Source organism: Sander vitreus, chromosome 14 (assembly GCF_031162955.1).
Source record: "Sander vitreus isolate 19-12246 chromosome 14, sanVit1, whole genome shotgun sequence".
In the NCBI taxonomy this organism is placed as follows: domain Eukaryota; kingdom Metazoa; phylum Chordata; class Actinopteri; order Perciformes; family Percidae; genus Sander; species Sander vitreus.
Window position 1 is genome coordinate 8,466,634 of NC_135868.1, and position 14,663 is coordinate 8,481,296.

At 41.5% G+C, this 14,663-nt stretch overlaps 1 protein-coding gene across 1 annotated transcript; it reads right to left on the reverse strand.

Moving 5' to 3' along the window:
* Nucleotides 1-8,279: 8,279 nt before the first annotated feature.
* Nucleotides 8,280-13,407, reverse strand: LOC144528829 (cyclin-dependent kinase 5 activator 1). Its single transcript, XM_078267676.1, has 2 exons — nt 12,877-13,407; nt 8,280-12,033 (listed from the first exon to the last, which is right to left on the reverse strand). The coding sequence occupies exon 2, from the start codon at nt 11,835-11,837 to the stop codon at nt 10,845-10,847; it is 993 nt and encodes a 330-aa protein (XP_078123802.1). The 5' UTR covers nt 11,838-12,033; nt 12,877-13,407; the 3' UTR covers nt 8,280-10,844.
* Nucleotides 13,408-14,663: the final 1,256 nt, after the last annotated feature.

Consider the following 14,663-nt stretch of genomic DNA (forward strand, 5'->3'; position numbering starts at 1 on the left):
AGAGCGCTCAACCTTTAGTGTCTTATTGATGTAGCATGTAAAAAACCCTTCCAGCATTTAAATGATGCATACTTTATATTGTGTTGGAAGAAGAATTCAGACCATTTATTTTTTTAAAGTAGCAATTCTACACTCTGAAGTATATACGCCATTACAAGTAAAAGTCCTGCACTCAAAATGTAACTTAAAATCAATAGATCAACATTTTAGGAAATACACTTATTTACTTTGCCAAGAGTTAGATGAGAAGATTGATACCAATCTCAAGCTGTATGGTATATATGACGCTACAGCTAGAAGCTGGTTAGCTTAGCTTAGCATAAAAAACAGTGGGAAACAGCTAGCCTGGCTCTGTCTAAAGTAACAAAATTAGCCACCAACCAAATATCAGTGCCTCCGATGATTAACACTTTTTGTTTATATATTTATAATACAAAAGCCAGTTCCAACAAAAGGTTTATATCAGTGTTTAACTTGTACCCCTGTTTATCTAGACTGCCTATTCATATACATTGTGTTATAACTGATTTACTTCACTAACTAGACCACTAGACTAACTGTTTATTGACTCTTTACACCATCTCAGCAGTGATAAAGACTCTCTATTCATGTATATTGCATATCAATCGACTTACTTACACCTCACTACGTGCCGGCATTTGTAATGCCCACTTATTCTGCACTTTATGTAGCATATTGTATTCTGTATTCTTGTACTGTATTGAATGTTAAACTATTTGTTGTCTTGCACGCCCACGCTTTTCTTGGCCAGGTCACCGTTGCAAATGAGAACCTGTTCTCAACGGCCTACCTGGTTAAATAAAGGTTAAATAAAAATAAAATACAGTGAACACCTTACAGTAATACAGTGGGGCAAACAAGTATTCAGTCAGCCACCAATTGTGCAAGTTCTCTCACTTAAAAAGATGAGAGAGGCCTGCAATTTTCATCATAGGTACACTTCAACTATGAGAGACAAAATGAGAAAAGAAAATCCAGAAAATCACATTGTAGGATTTTTAATGAATTTATTTGCAAATTATGGTGGAAAATAAGTATTTGGTCAATAACAAAAGTTCATCTCAATACTTTGTTATATACCCTTTGTTGGCAATGACAGAGGTCAAACGTTTTTTGTAAGTCTTCACAAAGTTTTCACACACTGTTGCTGGTATTTTGGCCCATTCCTCCATGCAGATCTCCTCTAGAGCAATGATGTTTTGGGGCTGTCGCTGGGCAACACGAACTTTCAACTCCCTCCAAAGATTTTCTATGGGGTTGAGATCTGGAGACTGGCTAGGCCACTCCAGGACCTTGAAATGCTTCTTACGAAGCCACTCCTTCGTTGCCCAGGCGGTGTGTTTGGGATCATTGTCATGCTGAAAGACCCAGCCACGTTTCATCTTCAATGCCCTTGCTGATGGAAGGAGGTTTTCACTCAAAATCTCACGATACATGGCCCCATTCATTCTTTCCTTTACACTGATCAGTCGTCCTGGTCCCTTTGCAGAAAAACAGCCCAAAAGCATGAGGTTTCCACCCCCATGCTTCACAGTAGGTATGGTGTTCTTTGGATGCAACTCAGCATTCTTTCCCCTCCAAACACGACGAGTTGAGTTTTTACCAAAAAGTTCTATTTTGGTTTCATCTGACCATATGACATTTTCCCAATCCTCTTCTGGATCATCTAAATGCTCTCTAGCAAACTCCAGACGGGCCTGGACATGCACTGGCTGAAGCAGGGGGACATGTCTGGCACTGCAGGATTTGAGTCCCTGGCGGCGTAGTGTGTTCCTGATGGTAGCCTTTGTTACTTTGGTCCCAGCTCTCTGCAGGTCATTCACTAGGTCCCCCTGTGTGGTTCTGGGATTTTTGCTCACCGTTCTTGTGATCATTTTGACCCCACGGGGTGAAATCTTGCGTGGAGCCCCGGATCGAGGGAGATTATTAGTGGTCTTGTATGTCTTCCATTTTCTTATAATTGCACCCACAGTTGATTTCTTCACACCAAGCTGCTTACCTATTGTGGATTCAGTCTTCCCAGGTTGGTGCAGGTCTACAATTTTGTTTCTGGTGTCCTTTGACAGCTCTTTGGTCTTGGCCATAGTGGAGTTTGGAGTGTGACTGTTTGAGGTTGTGGACAGGTGTCTTTTATACTGATAACAAGTTCAAACAGGTGCCATTAATACAGGTAACGAGTGGAGGACAGAGGAGCCACTTAAAGAAGAAGTTACAGGTCTGTGAGAGCCAGAAATCTTGCTTGTTTGTAGGTGACCAAATACTTATTTTCCCAAGGAATTTGCAAATAAATTCATTAAAAATCCTACAATGTGATTTTCTGGATTTTTTTTCTCATTTTGTCTCTCATAGTTGAAGTGTACCTATAATGAAAATTACAGGCCTCTCTCATCTTTTTAAGTGGGAGAACTTGCACAATTGGTGGCTGACTAAATACTTTTTTGCCCCACTGTATATTGTAAAATACATGTGAAAGCTGATAGGATTACTGTCAAAGTACTGGCAACAAAATGTAGGCCTATACTTATTTACACCTAAACAGTACTTTAATGTTGTAGCTGGTTAAAATGGAACTAATTTTAACTTGCTTTATATACTTTTGGGTACTTTCTATAATAAATCATCATATTTGATATACTAATTATATTTTATATACTTGAGATACTTGTGATATATTTTGTATGTAAAATCTACCCTGGAAAAGTAGTAAAAGAAGAAGTAGAGTGGAAAAGGAGTAAGGAGTAGAAGTATAAAATGGTCTAAAATCAAAATCAAATAAAGTACAAGTGGCTCAACATTTTACTCAATTACAATACTTACTACAGCACCACTGTTAGCCGGATATAAGATTGTCTATTGGTTCAAGCTCTGAAGCTTTAATGCGACCTCTGATTGCTCTTCTTCACAGAATTTGTTGTCCCCACAGGGTCCTCTGGAGTCCCCTCGGGCGGTGTCCTTCGCCCAGTACTTATGGGTGCATGGCTGAGTGAACCATCTGTTCACTCACTTAGGGTGTGCCAGCAGGCTACTGCTCTCCAAGGTCCTCAAACTGTTCCATTGATCTGTAAAGAATCTCACAGCAGACTGACCCCAATATCAAATGATTTTTGACTTTATTCTCAAGTGAGATGGTTGAAACTGTGCCAGACTCAGTTTAAGTACTTGCGATATGCATATGTCGGTCACAATGGCAGTAACTGTAGTTTGTGAATTGACTGTTTGCTATAAACTCTACTCCTCGTAGTCACTGTTGCTATTCAATGTGTTACAAAGATAACTGTGGCAGATTTTACCATCAAAATTATTAGTCATTAGTCATTATTAAACAGTGGTTCCTTTATCTTAGACCGACGTAGACAAAAGCATGTTTTTATATTCTAACTGAAATGAAAGCTAGCTAGCTAAATAAGCTAGCGTTAGTTCTACAAGTTGGTGGATTTGTTTAATGTTTATTCCTGCTCGTTTTGAAATGAGAACATTTAAAAAGGGGTCTTAAATATGCACTTGATAAGATATTATGCTAAACGTCTTAAGCTAAAGCTAACATGTACAACAGTTATATTGAATGATATTGTAGCATCCAGAGGAAATATTAGCCTACATAATGGACGTGTTAGCTGTAAACATGGATTGAATGTAACTTGTAACCCCACAAACTAATGTAGTTATTTAAGAAATGCTCCTTGGCCTTGGTTACTGTTGTTGGTAGTAAGCTAGTTAGCTTGTTATGCTAATGATTGCAACTTCTGTTGGAGCAGTTTAAACACAGTTTAAGCCTTCTCACACTTGCACTTGTGTTTTGGTTTTGCAAAGACGATAAAAAAGACAATGGCTGTTCTCATAACAGTGAAAGACTGTGCTCCCAAATATTGCTGCAAATTATTCAAGTTTATTTTAAATTTTTTAAACTGACAGCTGTGTTACTCAGTGCCTCGGTGTGCCAGAGACTACGCAATAATTTGTGGTGAGACTGAACAAGAAAAGTGAGACTTGTTTCAAAACAGCTTGAATTGATAATGTCTCTGAATATGATCTATAGGAAGCATGGACAGAGGTTGTTTTTTAAGTGTATTGTCTCCCAGAGGGCTAATAAAAGGCAGCGAACAGCAGCCGAGGCTTTCAGAAAGCCACTGGGAACACAGTGAACCAGTATAGAAGTGTGACACTGGGAGGCAGAGAGCTGAGTGATTTGTGTCCTCAAAGGACAGGAGAAAGCTGGAAAGGACTCAGTCAGGCTGTGGCAGCCATCTGCAGCGATGGCTCTTCATCTCATTTAATCAAAGCATCCTGACCTCACCTCCCTCACCTCTCTGCCCTCGGAGGTGTCCCCAGCCTCGGCCACTGACCCCGGCTCCGACCAGCGCCATATGGTTTTTACCCTGCTGCCCTCTCACTCCGGCGTTGTGAACAGATTATAAATGGCATTTAAATGATCATTTTCCAATGCCATCAGACAGAGAGACCAGACAGATGCATCGCGCCTCACTAAGTAAGCTGCTTTGACTGAAAAGTCATTTTTGAGTCTTAGTTTTATGGCAAACATCTGTTATGTGATAACAGCTGAATGTTTCTGTTAAGACTGAAAAAAATGAACTTTTATTCTATTATTCTAGTCATGTGATATTTTGCAGAGTCTTGACCTGTATATCAGACTATTCATGTGCAGAATATTAGCAGCTGTGTGAACCCAGATATTGCAGCTCTTCTCATTTTCTGAAAACCGAAATGTAATCACCACATCATTTGAAACAGAGCAGCACAGAACATTTGTTCTGCAAAAAAATTGAAATGTTTAGCTAGTATGAAAAGTAATCAGTTGTTGCTACTCATTATGTAAAATGGCCCATTTAAGAATCATATATATTATACGTCTTTGGATTATATTTCGTGATGCATTAATGTGTTCACTTTAATATTGCAGCTGGTAAAGGTGGAGCTAATGTTTCTATACTGCTGGTAGCGTAATCCTTAATAATATATCATAATTTAGTTGATTTATATTTTGTATTATTAATATAAATCTGCAAAGTAATGTTGTCAGATAAATGTAGTGGAGTAAAAAGTACAATATTTGCCTCCAAAATGTAGTGAAGTAGAAGTAGGAAGTAGCGTAAAACGTACAAGTACCTAAATGTTTTACCAAGTACATTACTTGAGTAAAAGTACTTCATTACATTTCACCCTGCAGTCTATGATTCCACCACTGTTAATGCACAAACTGTGATGAGAAAATGAACCATGCCAAAACAAGTGAGAAAAAATGTAAGATTGCGGGAAAAACAAGAGCACAGTTGAAATACACAACAGTTTGTGTTTAAATGTGACAGTGGAAGGCAGCCTGAGGCAGACGCTACTTAATGTGCACATAAAACCAGTTTTTCTCTCCTTTTTCATTTTAAACTCAAGCCTGCTCACAAAAAAAATGCTGCAGCACAGACTTTCATGTTTCTGGGCTGCACAAATGTTCATATTACACTGAGAAAAGAGTGTTGCTGAGCAGGAGCAGCATCACAGTATTTCCACCTGTGGTCGGAGCAGAGAGGGTGGTGATTGACTGCAGAGACATGCTCAGATGGAGCGAAACCCTCCCCCTGACAGGAAGCCAAAGGGCCATCTGCAGCGCTCGGGCTATTGTTTGGCTGTGCATTAAGCTATTTTATGTCCCACATGAATTTACTGCCAGTCTTAAGTAAGCAGGCGGAGAGTATTTCATGTGTCCTGTGTGGAGAACAAAGGCAGTTTAAGTTAAGTGTGTGAGCCTCGCAGATGTAAAAAGCCACAAGTGTATGAAAAGAGAGAAACACCAGATTTGTATTTCAACTCAATACTTTATTAAATAATCAACATAGTAAACAGCATCATCATGAAAAAGGAAAACAAACAAAATAAATGAAACAGTCACATTTGTTTTTCTTCAAGTTTTGTTTCAATCAACAATATTTTACTTTTAGCTACACACACACACACACACATATTTTAGTGGCTTTACAAAAGTCACTCGAGGTGATTTGCCGCTTCATTTTGGTGTGACAGTTACAATGATGGCCAAGGAAGGTAACTATGGAAACCCAGGAGGAGGAGGCAGAGATGGACACTAGACAGTTATATACATATTTATCTCTGAATTGTATGACATCTGTCCAGTGTTGACACGACACAGATGAGGTGTTGTGATGAATGCAAAGTTGTGAAATTTGAAAGGCAAAGCTACAATCTGAAGACGCAGGCTGAGCTGGAGCTGCCTGCGACAAACGCTACATAAACAATGCCTGCCTTTGTGTCACCAGCTGGTGCGTTAATGAGAAAAGCTACTGATAGCCACTAACTTGATCAGTTCTATACGTATACTGTAATGTGTGTGAATCCAAAATCGACTTAGCAAATCGACAAATGCGTTGCTGTTGTGAGACAGCTGAGTTTAAAATAAAGGATGTTAAGTTATAATTGTGTCATAGCTCATATGAATTCACATGCTTTGCTATTTCAGGACAGACAGCGCTTGAGAAAATTAATTGATTATTTATTTCTTCTATTGTTTCTTAACATGAACAGACCACTGTAATGATGATAGTTAACCTGCAGTCTAAAGAGACTTGTCGTCATCAGGTTTCCTAAAGTAAAGGAACACTCCAATGAGATCCAGTTTTAAATTACCAAAGAAATCATCTTTCATGTAAAACATCACATTATAAAAATCAAACCATTGCAGAGGTAAAAAATAAAAGAAAGAAACATTTCTAAACTACCTGGCTGGCATGCATGCTACTACACAGAAAGACAGTTTCTTTTGTTCATTTTTCCATTCTTAACAGCTTTTTGTTCACGCCCACATATTTACAGCCTCAGTCGATGGTGTGCCATTGAAATACAGCTCACACCAACGTCCAGCAGCACCAGCAGCATACTGAAATAACTTAACACAACTCATAGAGCTGTGGCAACTTAAAGAAAAAATCTTGTGATATGCTATATATTTCTTATTGTCAACCGATCCCATTAAAAGAACACAACTAACAGTGTGTTGAACACCTGATATATCTAATGCTTCTAGTTATGAGCTCCATTTTTGTATCAAGTCAATCCCACATACACCGTCCTGCTGCTGTAAATACTCATTGTACCAAATGTGTTTTCGTCCGAAAGCTGAAAATAGTCCCCAACAAATGCACTTTTTACTCCTGTTTGAGTAACGTAAAAATAACAGTGCTCAGCTTTTTTTAGGAAAGGACGCCTTAAAAAATATATAAGTATACATTCCATGATATGTTTTCAAGATTTATGTCTTTAGTAAGAACAAATGGGCTTGCAGCCAAAAACACATACAGGGTAGGGAAGTCTAAAAGAACTAAAAAAAGGTCTGATGCATGTTGACAATAAGAAAAGTATGGAATAACACAAGACTTATCCGTTAAGTCTTTTATCACATTGTTCACACAAACCCAAGAGTCTTCAAAACAGAGCCGGTCTAAAGCCCATCTGAAATATTCTGTAAAGCAGAGTTAAAGTCCCAGATGAAGGTCCCATCCACAGTTTGCGCTAAAAATCCTGTTTAATCTTGTTTACATATCTGGAGTCAATCAGTATCAACAGTCATATATTGTCCACAGAGATGTCACAAGCATCATGTGTCTGTTAGTCAGGTATGTAGAGCTCGGGAATCAAGTCGAGGGGTTTGATTAGATAAATAGAATTAGAGCTCCAGTTGAGATGCAAATTAATTGGCTTGGCTGTTGCTCCACTTTGTGAAACGATTGGAGGAACAGCTTCGTGAATGGACAGAGGTATTGAACGAGGGGACAGTCGCCTTCTTAGTGAAAATCAAATTACGTCACATTTAAAAAATTGCGTTAAAAGCACAATTAGGCTTAAATGAACGTGGTTCCTTTGTGTCTGTTGCCACAATTGAACATGCTGCTAAAGGAAACCTGCAGCAGATGTATTGGCTTAATATGAGCAGCACTTGAACACGCTGTACTGTATCTTCTGATTTAATTAACGTCCAGCTCTATAGGAGGCGAGTAGTGGGAGCAGATGTTGCCCTTAACTTTAACCCACATTCACACACAAACACAACCAGCCCGATGCCAACAAACAGTCTCATTCTGCCCTTCCTTGCTCTGACAATGGCTGGCGGGTGTGGGGTGTCAAATCTAATGAAACAGTCAGGGAACAACAGCTGAGTGTGTATGTGTGTGTGTGTGTGTGTGTGTGTGTGTGTGTGTGTGTGTGTGTGTGTGTGTGTGTGTGTGTGTGTGTGTGTGTGTGGAAAGAGGACGGAGGGAGGGAGGGGGGTTGAGTCAAGACACAAGTGTCCTTGTCAAAGCCGGGGCCAGAGAGAGCTGCACTGACCGCAACAACAAGCCTAAAATGGCTGCCAGTCAAAACTCCAGAAAAAGAAACGGTCGTGTCTCGGCTCACTGCCTTCACTCCTATCTGGTTGACTGTTGTGAGCTCATGCCAGATCCCTCAGGCGGGCAGGGAGGCAGGCTTGACTCCAATAAACCCTTGTGAGCCGGAGTAGACAGCAGGGTTGAGCTTTGGGTCTCTGAAGGCCTCCAGTTTGTTAGAGCAGAATTTAAAGGCTGCACAGGGAAGTGTGGCATCAAATCGCATTGGGTTCTGAACTGTTTATTTATTTCCTCATGTTTTCATCCCTCGCTCCCTCTCTCTATTTGATTGGGTGGGAGGATTAAGACTGGATTACCCAAGGAGGGGATGTGTAGCACAGTGTGTTTGTTTGCACGTGTGCAAAGGTCGGATCTTACAGAGGATGCTTGTTTATAATATGACCTTGTGGAGTGGAGAGTATAAACTGTAGCGTTACAGCAAAGTGTGCAAGAGCGACTGCCATATGGAGGAGGGGAGTGGAAAACCTCCAGATGCTCCAACACAATTAGGTTAAGACTTTGCCACAAGCTATTGTGGCCAACACATCTTGGTGGAAGTCAAGCATCCATGTTTTTAGGTTTGAAGCAGCTTCCTGAACCAAATCATCTTACTGTAAACCAGGGGGGGGTTCACCCTTTTTGTTTTAATACCCAGAAATTAGTAAATGTATCTGTTTTGAACAGGTATAAAAAACATTTGCATCCCATATCCTTTGTAGTTTAGCTGTTTTTTTTCTTTTTAAGCCACTCTGGTGCGTCATTAGCAGCTAATTTATGCAGTCCCACAATTTTGTATCCATTTTTTTGAAGCTATCAGCCTCGAAACATGAACTGTAAACTTCGGTGACCTCTTGCAGCAGGAATCTAAACTACTTTTGGTTGTCTAGAGACATAAAATACATGAAAATATATTTAATCTGATCTACTTAAAAAAAAACAACATATTGCCCAGCGTAATAGTAACGACGAACCTTGGGCTCATCTGTGACCGTCTCTTGCAACACACATTAAAACACATGGGAAATAGAGATTGAAGGCATTGAAGCACAAAAGCCAATGGTTCATTCAAGGGAATAATCTAGCAAGAGACGAGAGTAGAGGGAAAACAAGCCTCTTGATGGCAGATGAGGATGCGCAGGTGAGTGATGAGAAAGTGGGACAAATTCAGAAGCAACAACAACAAAACCCTTCAACCACAACAGCAGAGAGCTTCACTGCCTTGGCCTTGGACTCTGAGCTGCACACGTGTGTCACACAGCGTTTCTTTCATGCACCGAGGGGAATAAAGTGCATGCGACAGGCTATTTGTACATTTGCGTGTGTGTTTACAGTCCAGCATGGTCCAGTTTGGCCTGGATTAGCCACTGAAACTCTGCAGGGCTACCGAGTGGACAATGGGGGTAGAGGTTGAGAGAGGGGAGGGGCTGCAGTAATCTGCTAATCTCATTAATACCACGGCCTGTGGGTGCCCTGTCAACAAGATGCAGGGAACAAAAGGATGGAGTAAACAGCTGATGACCCTGGTTGCTGTGCCTACAGACACACACATGGCCATGCATTCACTCACACGTCAATCTTAAATTCTGCTTCCACCAGTACACTCTCCTGAGATGAGATAAAATAGAAACACAGAGGCAGGTTTGAGTGAGTAAAAAAAAAAAAAAAAAATAGCAACTGTCCCCTCAGGCCCGAAGACCCTCAAAAGGCTCCACAAAACACTGCCTGGTCGTTTTGCTTTACTGATTTCACAGCGCACAGCAGGACCTAACATGGACCTCTCAGCTGTTCCCATCAGTCTGAGTCAGTTTGCACTGCTGGCACATGGTGCTTAGCCAGCAGCGGATGTCAACATGTCTCCTTGTGTTGTCATGGAAAATATAACTTGGCCTCGGTGGATTATACTGTCTGTTTTATTCTTCTGGGAAGCCACTCCATGTTTAGAATATAACCAGTGAAAATTCTTGGTGGTATTTTGTAGAGTGATGATGGCATCTTCTTGTCCTGTACACACTGATTGATCACATTCAGAGAGGTGGGTGAGGATGCTGGGCGGCCTGGCTGTGCGGATCCAGAGTGGCAGCTGGGACGACTGGGACCAGACACATGGGGTCAGATGGTCAGATGTGGACCAAATGGTTCCTCAAATCAAGTAAAAAAGTGGATATTCCAGGAAAAAAACACAACTGTGAGCCTTTGTTAGCCAATTATCTTGAGGGGGGGGAGGTGTTTAATTCCATATTTATATCTGTGGATGGATGGGACAATGGCAACAAACACAGATGGAATCATTAAATATGTCGACATAACTCTGTGAATATAGTCCTTCATTGCTCCTGCAAGGCAGCAGAGGAAGTAAAGGGGAGAGGAATCTGTACGAGACAAATGTGTGTGTCTGTGTGCATGAGTGTACGAAAAGGCATGCGGTCAGCAAACTTCCTCTCATCGATCCAGCACCCGACTATAGTCCTGCGGGCTGCAGCCGCCTTCACTCTTAAGTTCAGCAAATACTTGAGTGAAAAAGTGTGGGTCTGCATTGATGCGCAGCATCTTGGAGCTGGTGGCATCGATAATGGCGAGGCAACGGTCCCAGAAGGCCTCCTTACCCACCTCAACCAGAAAGGGCTTGAGCGGGTACGAGATCTCGTTGCCCATGTAGGAGTAGGACAGGTAGAGGCAGGTGAGCAGGATGGCCTGTAGCTCGTGCTCTGACGCCACAAGGTCGCCATCCACGACGTCACGGCACAGCATGTAGACGAAGACCACGTTTGCCGGCGTGACGAAGGCCTGGTCCTGCCAGCCCTGCAGCAGCAGTGAGCGGTCCACAGCCCGCAGCCACAGCACCGGGTCGGCCGGAGACAGATGCTTCAGGCGGTAGCAGCGACAGCACAAGAACTCCCCCAGGCAGCGCAGGAGCTCGCTGGTGGACGCCTGGACAATGACACGCTTCGGGGACGAAGTCACCGTCCCTTGGGGAACTTTTTTCACAGAGGAGAGCTGTTGGGACTTGCTGTAGCCAAATCCGTGCCCCTGGCCCATCCCCAGGCCGTAGCCGAGCCCCAGACCCAATCCTGCTGGGCCCTCGTAGCTGGACAGGTTGGCACATGACAGCGACTTCTTCACATTCTCGCGGTTGAGGTGCAACAGGGGGTCCTTTTGGTAGATGTTGATGTTGTTGTTGTTGTTGAGAGGGTCTCCGAGAGCCACTTGACCGCCAGAGCCTTTCTTGGAGTTGCCCTTCTTCTTCGTTGAAGCCACCAGTCGCTTCCAGGTGAGCGCCGGGAGGAAGATAGACTGTCCCCTCTTCAGCCCGCGGTCTTTCTGGCTGTTGAGAGAGCGGCTGCTGATGCTCGGGTAGTGGCTGAGCGAGCCCGGTCGGTCGTCATAGTAGCCTGATTTCCGAGAGCCGGGTGACAGTGATAGTACAGTGCCCATGGTGAGTCAGTGCTCTACAGATATACTGCCTTACTGCTGTTGTGTAGCCTATATGAGACACGTTTGAAGCAAAGCTCTCTTTTATTTCTTTTTATCCAGCAGATGAGAACTCTCAACAGGGAAACAGCATGAAGAGATGAGTGCAGACATTTCAATGTGAGCTGAACATAGTTTAAATGACTGTGGCTGCAGAGACCTGCAACATTAAAACACAGGAAGATAGAATTTAAACAAATGGACAGTAAAGTAATAACTCCAGTTCCAATTATAAATCCATATGGGCCATATACTGTAAGTGTAGAGTGACATAAACCTCTTTACTACCTCCCCAGCCATTACAAGCTCATGCTGTGCAGACAAACATGATTAAAAACCCACTTAACTTTATACTTACAGTTCCTGCTTAAACTACTTAAACAGCTATTTTGTATATATTTGTTTCTGTTTCTGTATTTATTCTTTATTATTATTCATGTTTATTTTGTTTGTTTCTGTATGTATGCACCAATCACGAAGTCAAATTCCATGTAGGGTAACTATTGTGGCACTAAATTCCTTTCTGATATTCAGTTGAGGAGATCCCAAAGTTTCCAAAGATACCAAACCTGTCAGGATGAATATTTGGGAAAATGTGCATAAAATGTTGTAAAAACATCGATATTTGCATTCAGTCTTGTGTTTTATACATGTGTGACAACCTACTGCAACGCATTCTCACGAACAGTGGAGTAAGACAATTTACTTAAACCTTTAAGGGGAAATAAATGGGTACAACCAGGTTTTAAGGGTTTAACAAACAGCCTGGATTAAAAACTATTAAAAGGACTCCAGTTTTTCTCTGAATGACTAAACGAAGATGGTAAATAGTGCGTAAAGAACACATTGTAGGCTTTTTACGCACATTATTTACTTCTGTAATAAGATAATTATTAGAAATAAAAATTTAATAAACGTTCTTATTTAAGATTAAAATGATTACAACATTAATCTTAACATGTATCTCCATCACTGTCCTCCTCAGAGCTGCTCTGATGCTCACCTGTGTGTATGAGATGTCCGGGTACTAGATGATTCTTTTTGCCGCAGTCCGCGATGGAGCAAAGATCTAAAGGAAAGCAAAACAAATGCGCTGTTTCTGCAGCCACAGCGGATAACTAGATACGGCAGCGAGCTGGATACTGATCTGTCTGCTGAACTAGAGGCAGAAAGTCACTCTTGCAAAAGCTTTGAGCTACTCTTTTTCAAAGATGTTGAAGTGTGGAACAACGCGTCGGTCCTCGCCAGGCGGGAGGCAGGTGTCATCCTCTGCTACACCTCAAACCTCAGGCGAGAATGAGGGCTGACTTTGTTGTGAGTAATTGCCTTGTCGTTTGTGTGTCCATGTCTGAAATGCAAACTTTCAGAGTGCCTGAGTCCTTTCAATGCATTCCATCTCTTAGATCCGAGCGCACAGTCTCCTCTGACTTCTCCCGGCTCTGTGCAGCTGCGTGTCCGCACTCTGAGCTCTTACAGCCTACAGACCGGTGATCGGTGAGTCCGACCTGTGAACAGGCTCCTCACACATTAGATGCTGAGCAGCCAGTGAGCGCACAGACCGACTCTTCACATAACCCGCGACACTGACTCCTCCTAACGGGACTCAGCTGCCGACACACACACACACACACACACACACACACACACACACACACACACACACACACACACACACACACACACACACACACACACACACAGATTTCATTAGATTAACCTTTATTTCTGCACATGTATTTAAAAAATAATTGATTATTAAACTAATATAAAATTGCTTTTTTTATAAATTCAATTTATAGTTGATTCACAATCTTAATCTGAAAAGTTACTATAGTTGTTCAATTAATGTAGAAAAAAAAGTACAATATCTGCCTCTGATTTGTAGTGGAGTACAAGTATAAAGTTGCAGAAAAGTAAAGTGCAAGTATAGTCTACCTCAACATAAGCTGCAGCACTTGAGTAAATGTCCTCATTCCACCACTGTAATAGTACTGGTAGTAGCAGCAGCAGCAGTGTTGTTTAATAAGTTACTGTAAATGTTGCACAAATCCTTATGCCAGCTCTGAAGTAAAAACACTCTCAAAACTGCTAATGGTGCAGAATGCATGCGTAATGGCTTTAAAGAAGTTGTACAATATTCCCTGTTCACAGGGAGGTAAAACTGTAGGTTTACATTGATTTATAGGAGCATTACATTTTTTATAAGACTCTGATCTGCTCATACACCTCCCTCAAATCTGTGTTGTTGTTGTTGTGCTGTCCCTGTTCTTTTGTATGACAAAGTTAACACCATGTTTTTTGTTTCTGTAATACCCCTTAGAGACTTATAAGGCTTTATGAATCACATCCAATTAACAAGGGAAATATTTATATCAGATTATAATGAAGGTACGGTGGGTAACCCACACCTGGAAGATTTTTACTCCAGGTTGGAGTGAGTAAGCAGGTCACGTGATGGCAGGTCTGGTCATATTATGCAACTGTCTTTGTCATCACATCCAGTATTGCTGCCTGAGCTGTTGAGTATAAGAGGATCAGATACAACATTTAGAGGGACAGGCAATACAAGATTATTCATTCAGATATGGTTAATAAATTCACAAGTTGTAACTAATGGGCAAAATTACAAAAATGAATGATTTACTATCGCTTTATAGATCATTTATCGATCAGCCATTACTAAAAACAACTTTTGGTTTGCTGCTGAAAAATCCCCTTGAGTGGTTGGACCGTTACTTGGACAGTCATTCATTTATTACCAACTTTGTGACAAATTTGTAACTGCAGACT

What these genes read in the sequence shown, in the direction of transcription:
- LOC144528829 (XM_078267676.1), bottom strand. Translation starts at nt 11,837, where the DNA reads ATGGGCACTGTACTATCACTGTCACCCGGCTCTCGGAAATCAGGCTAC.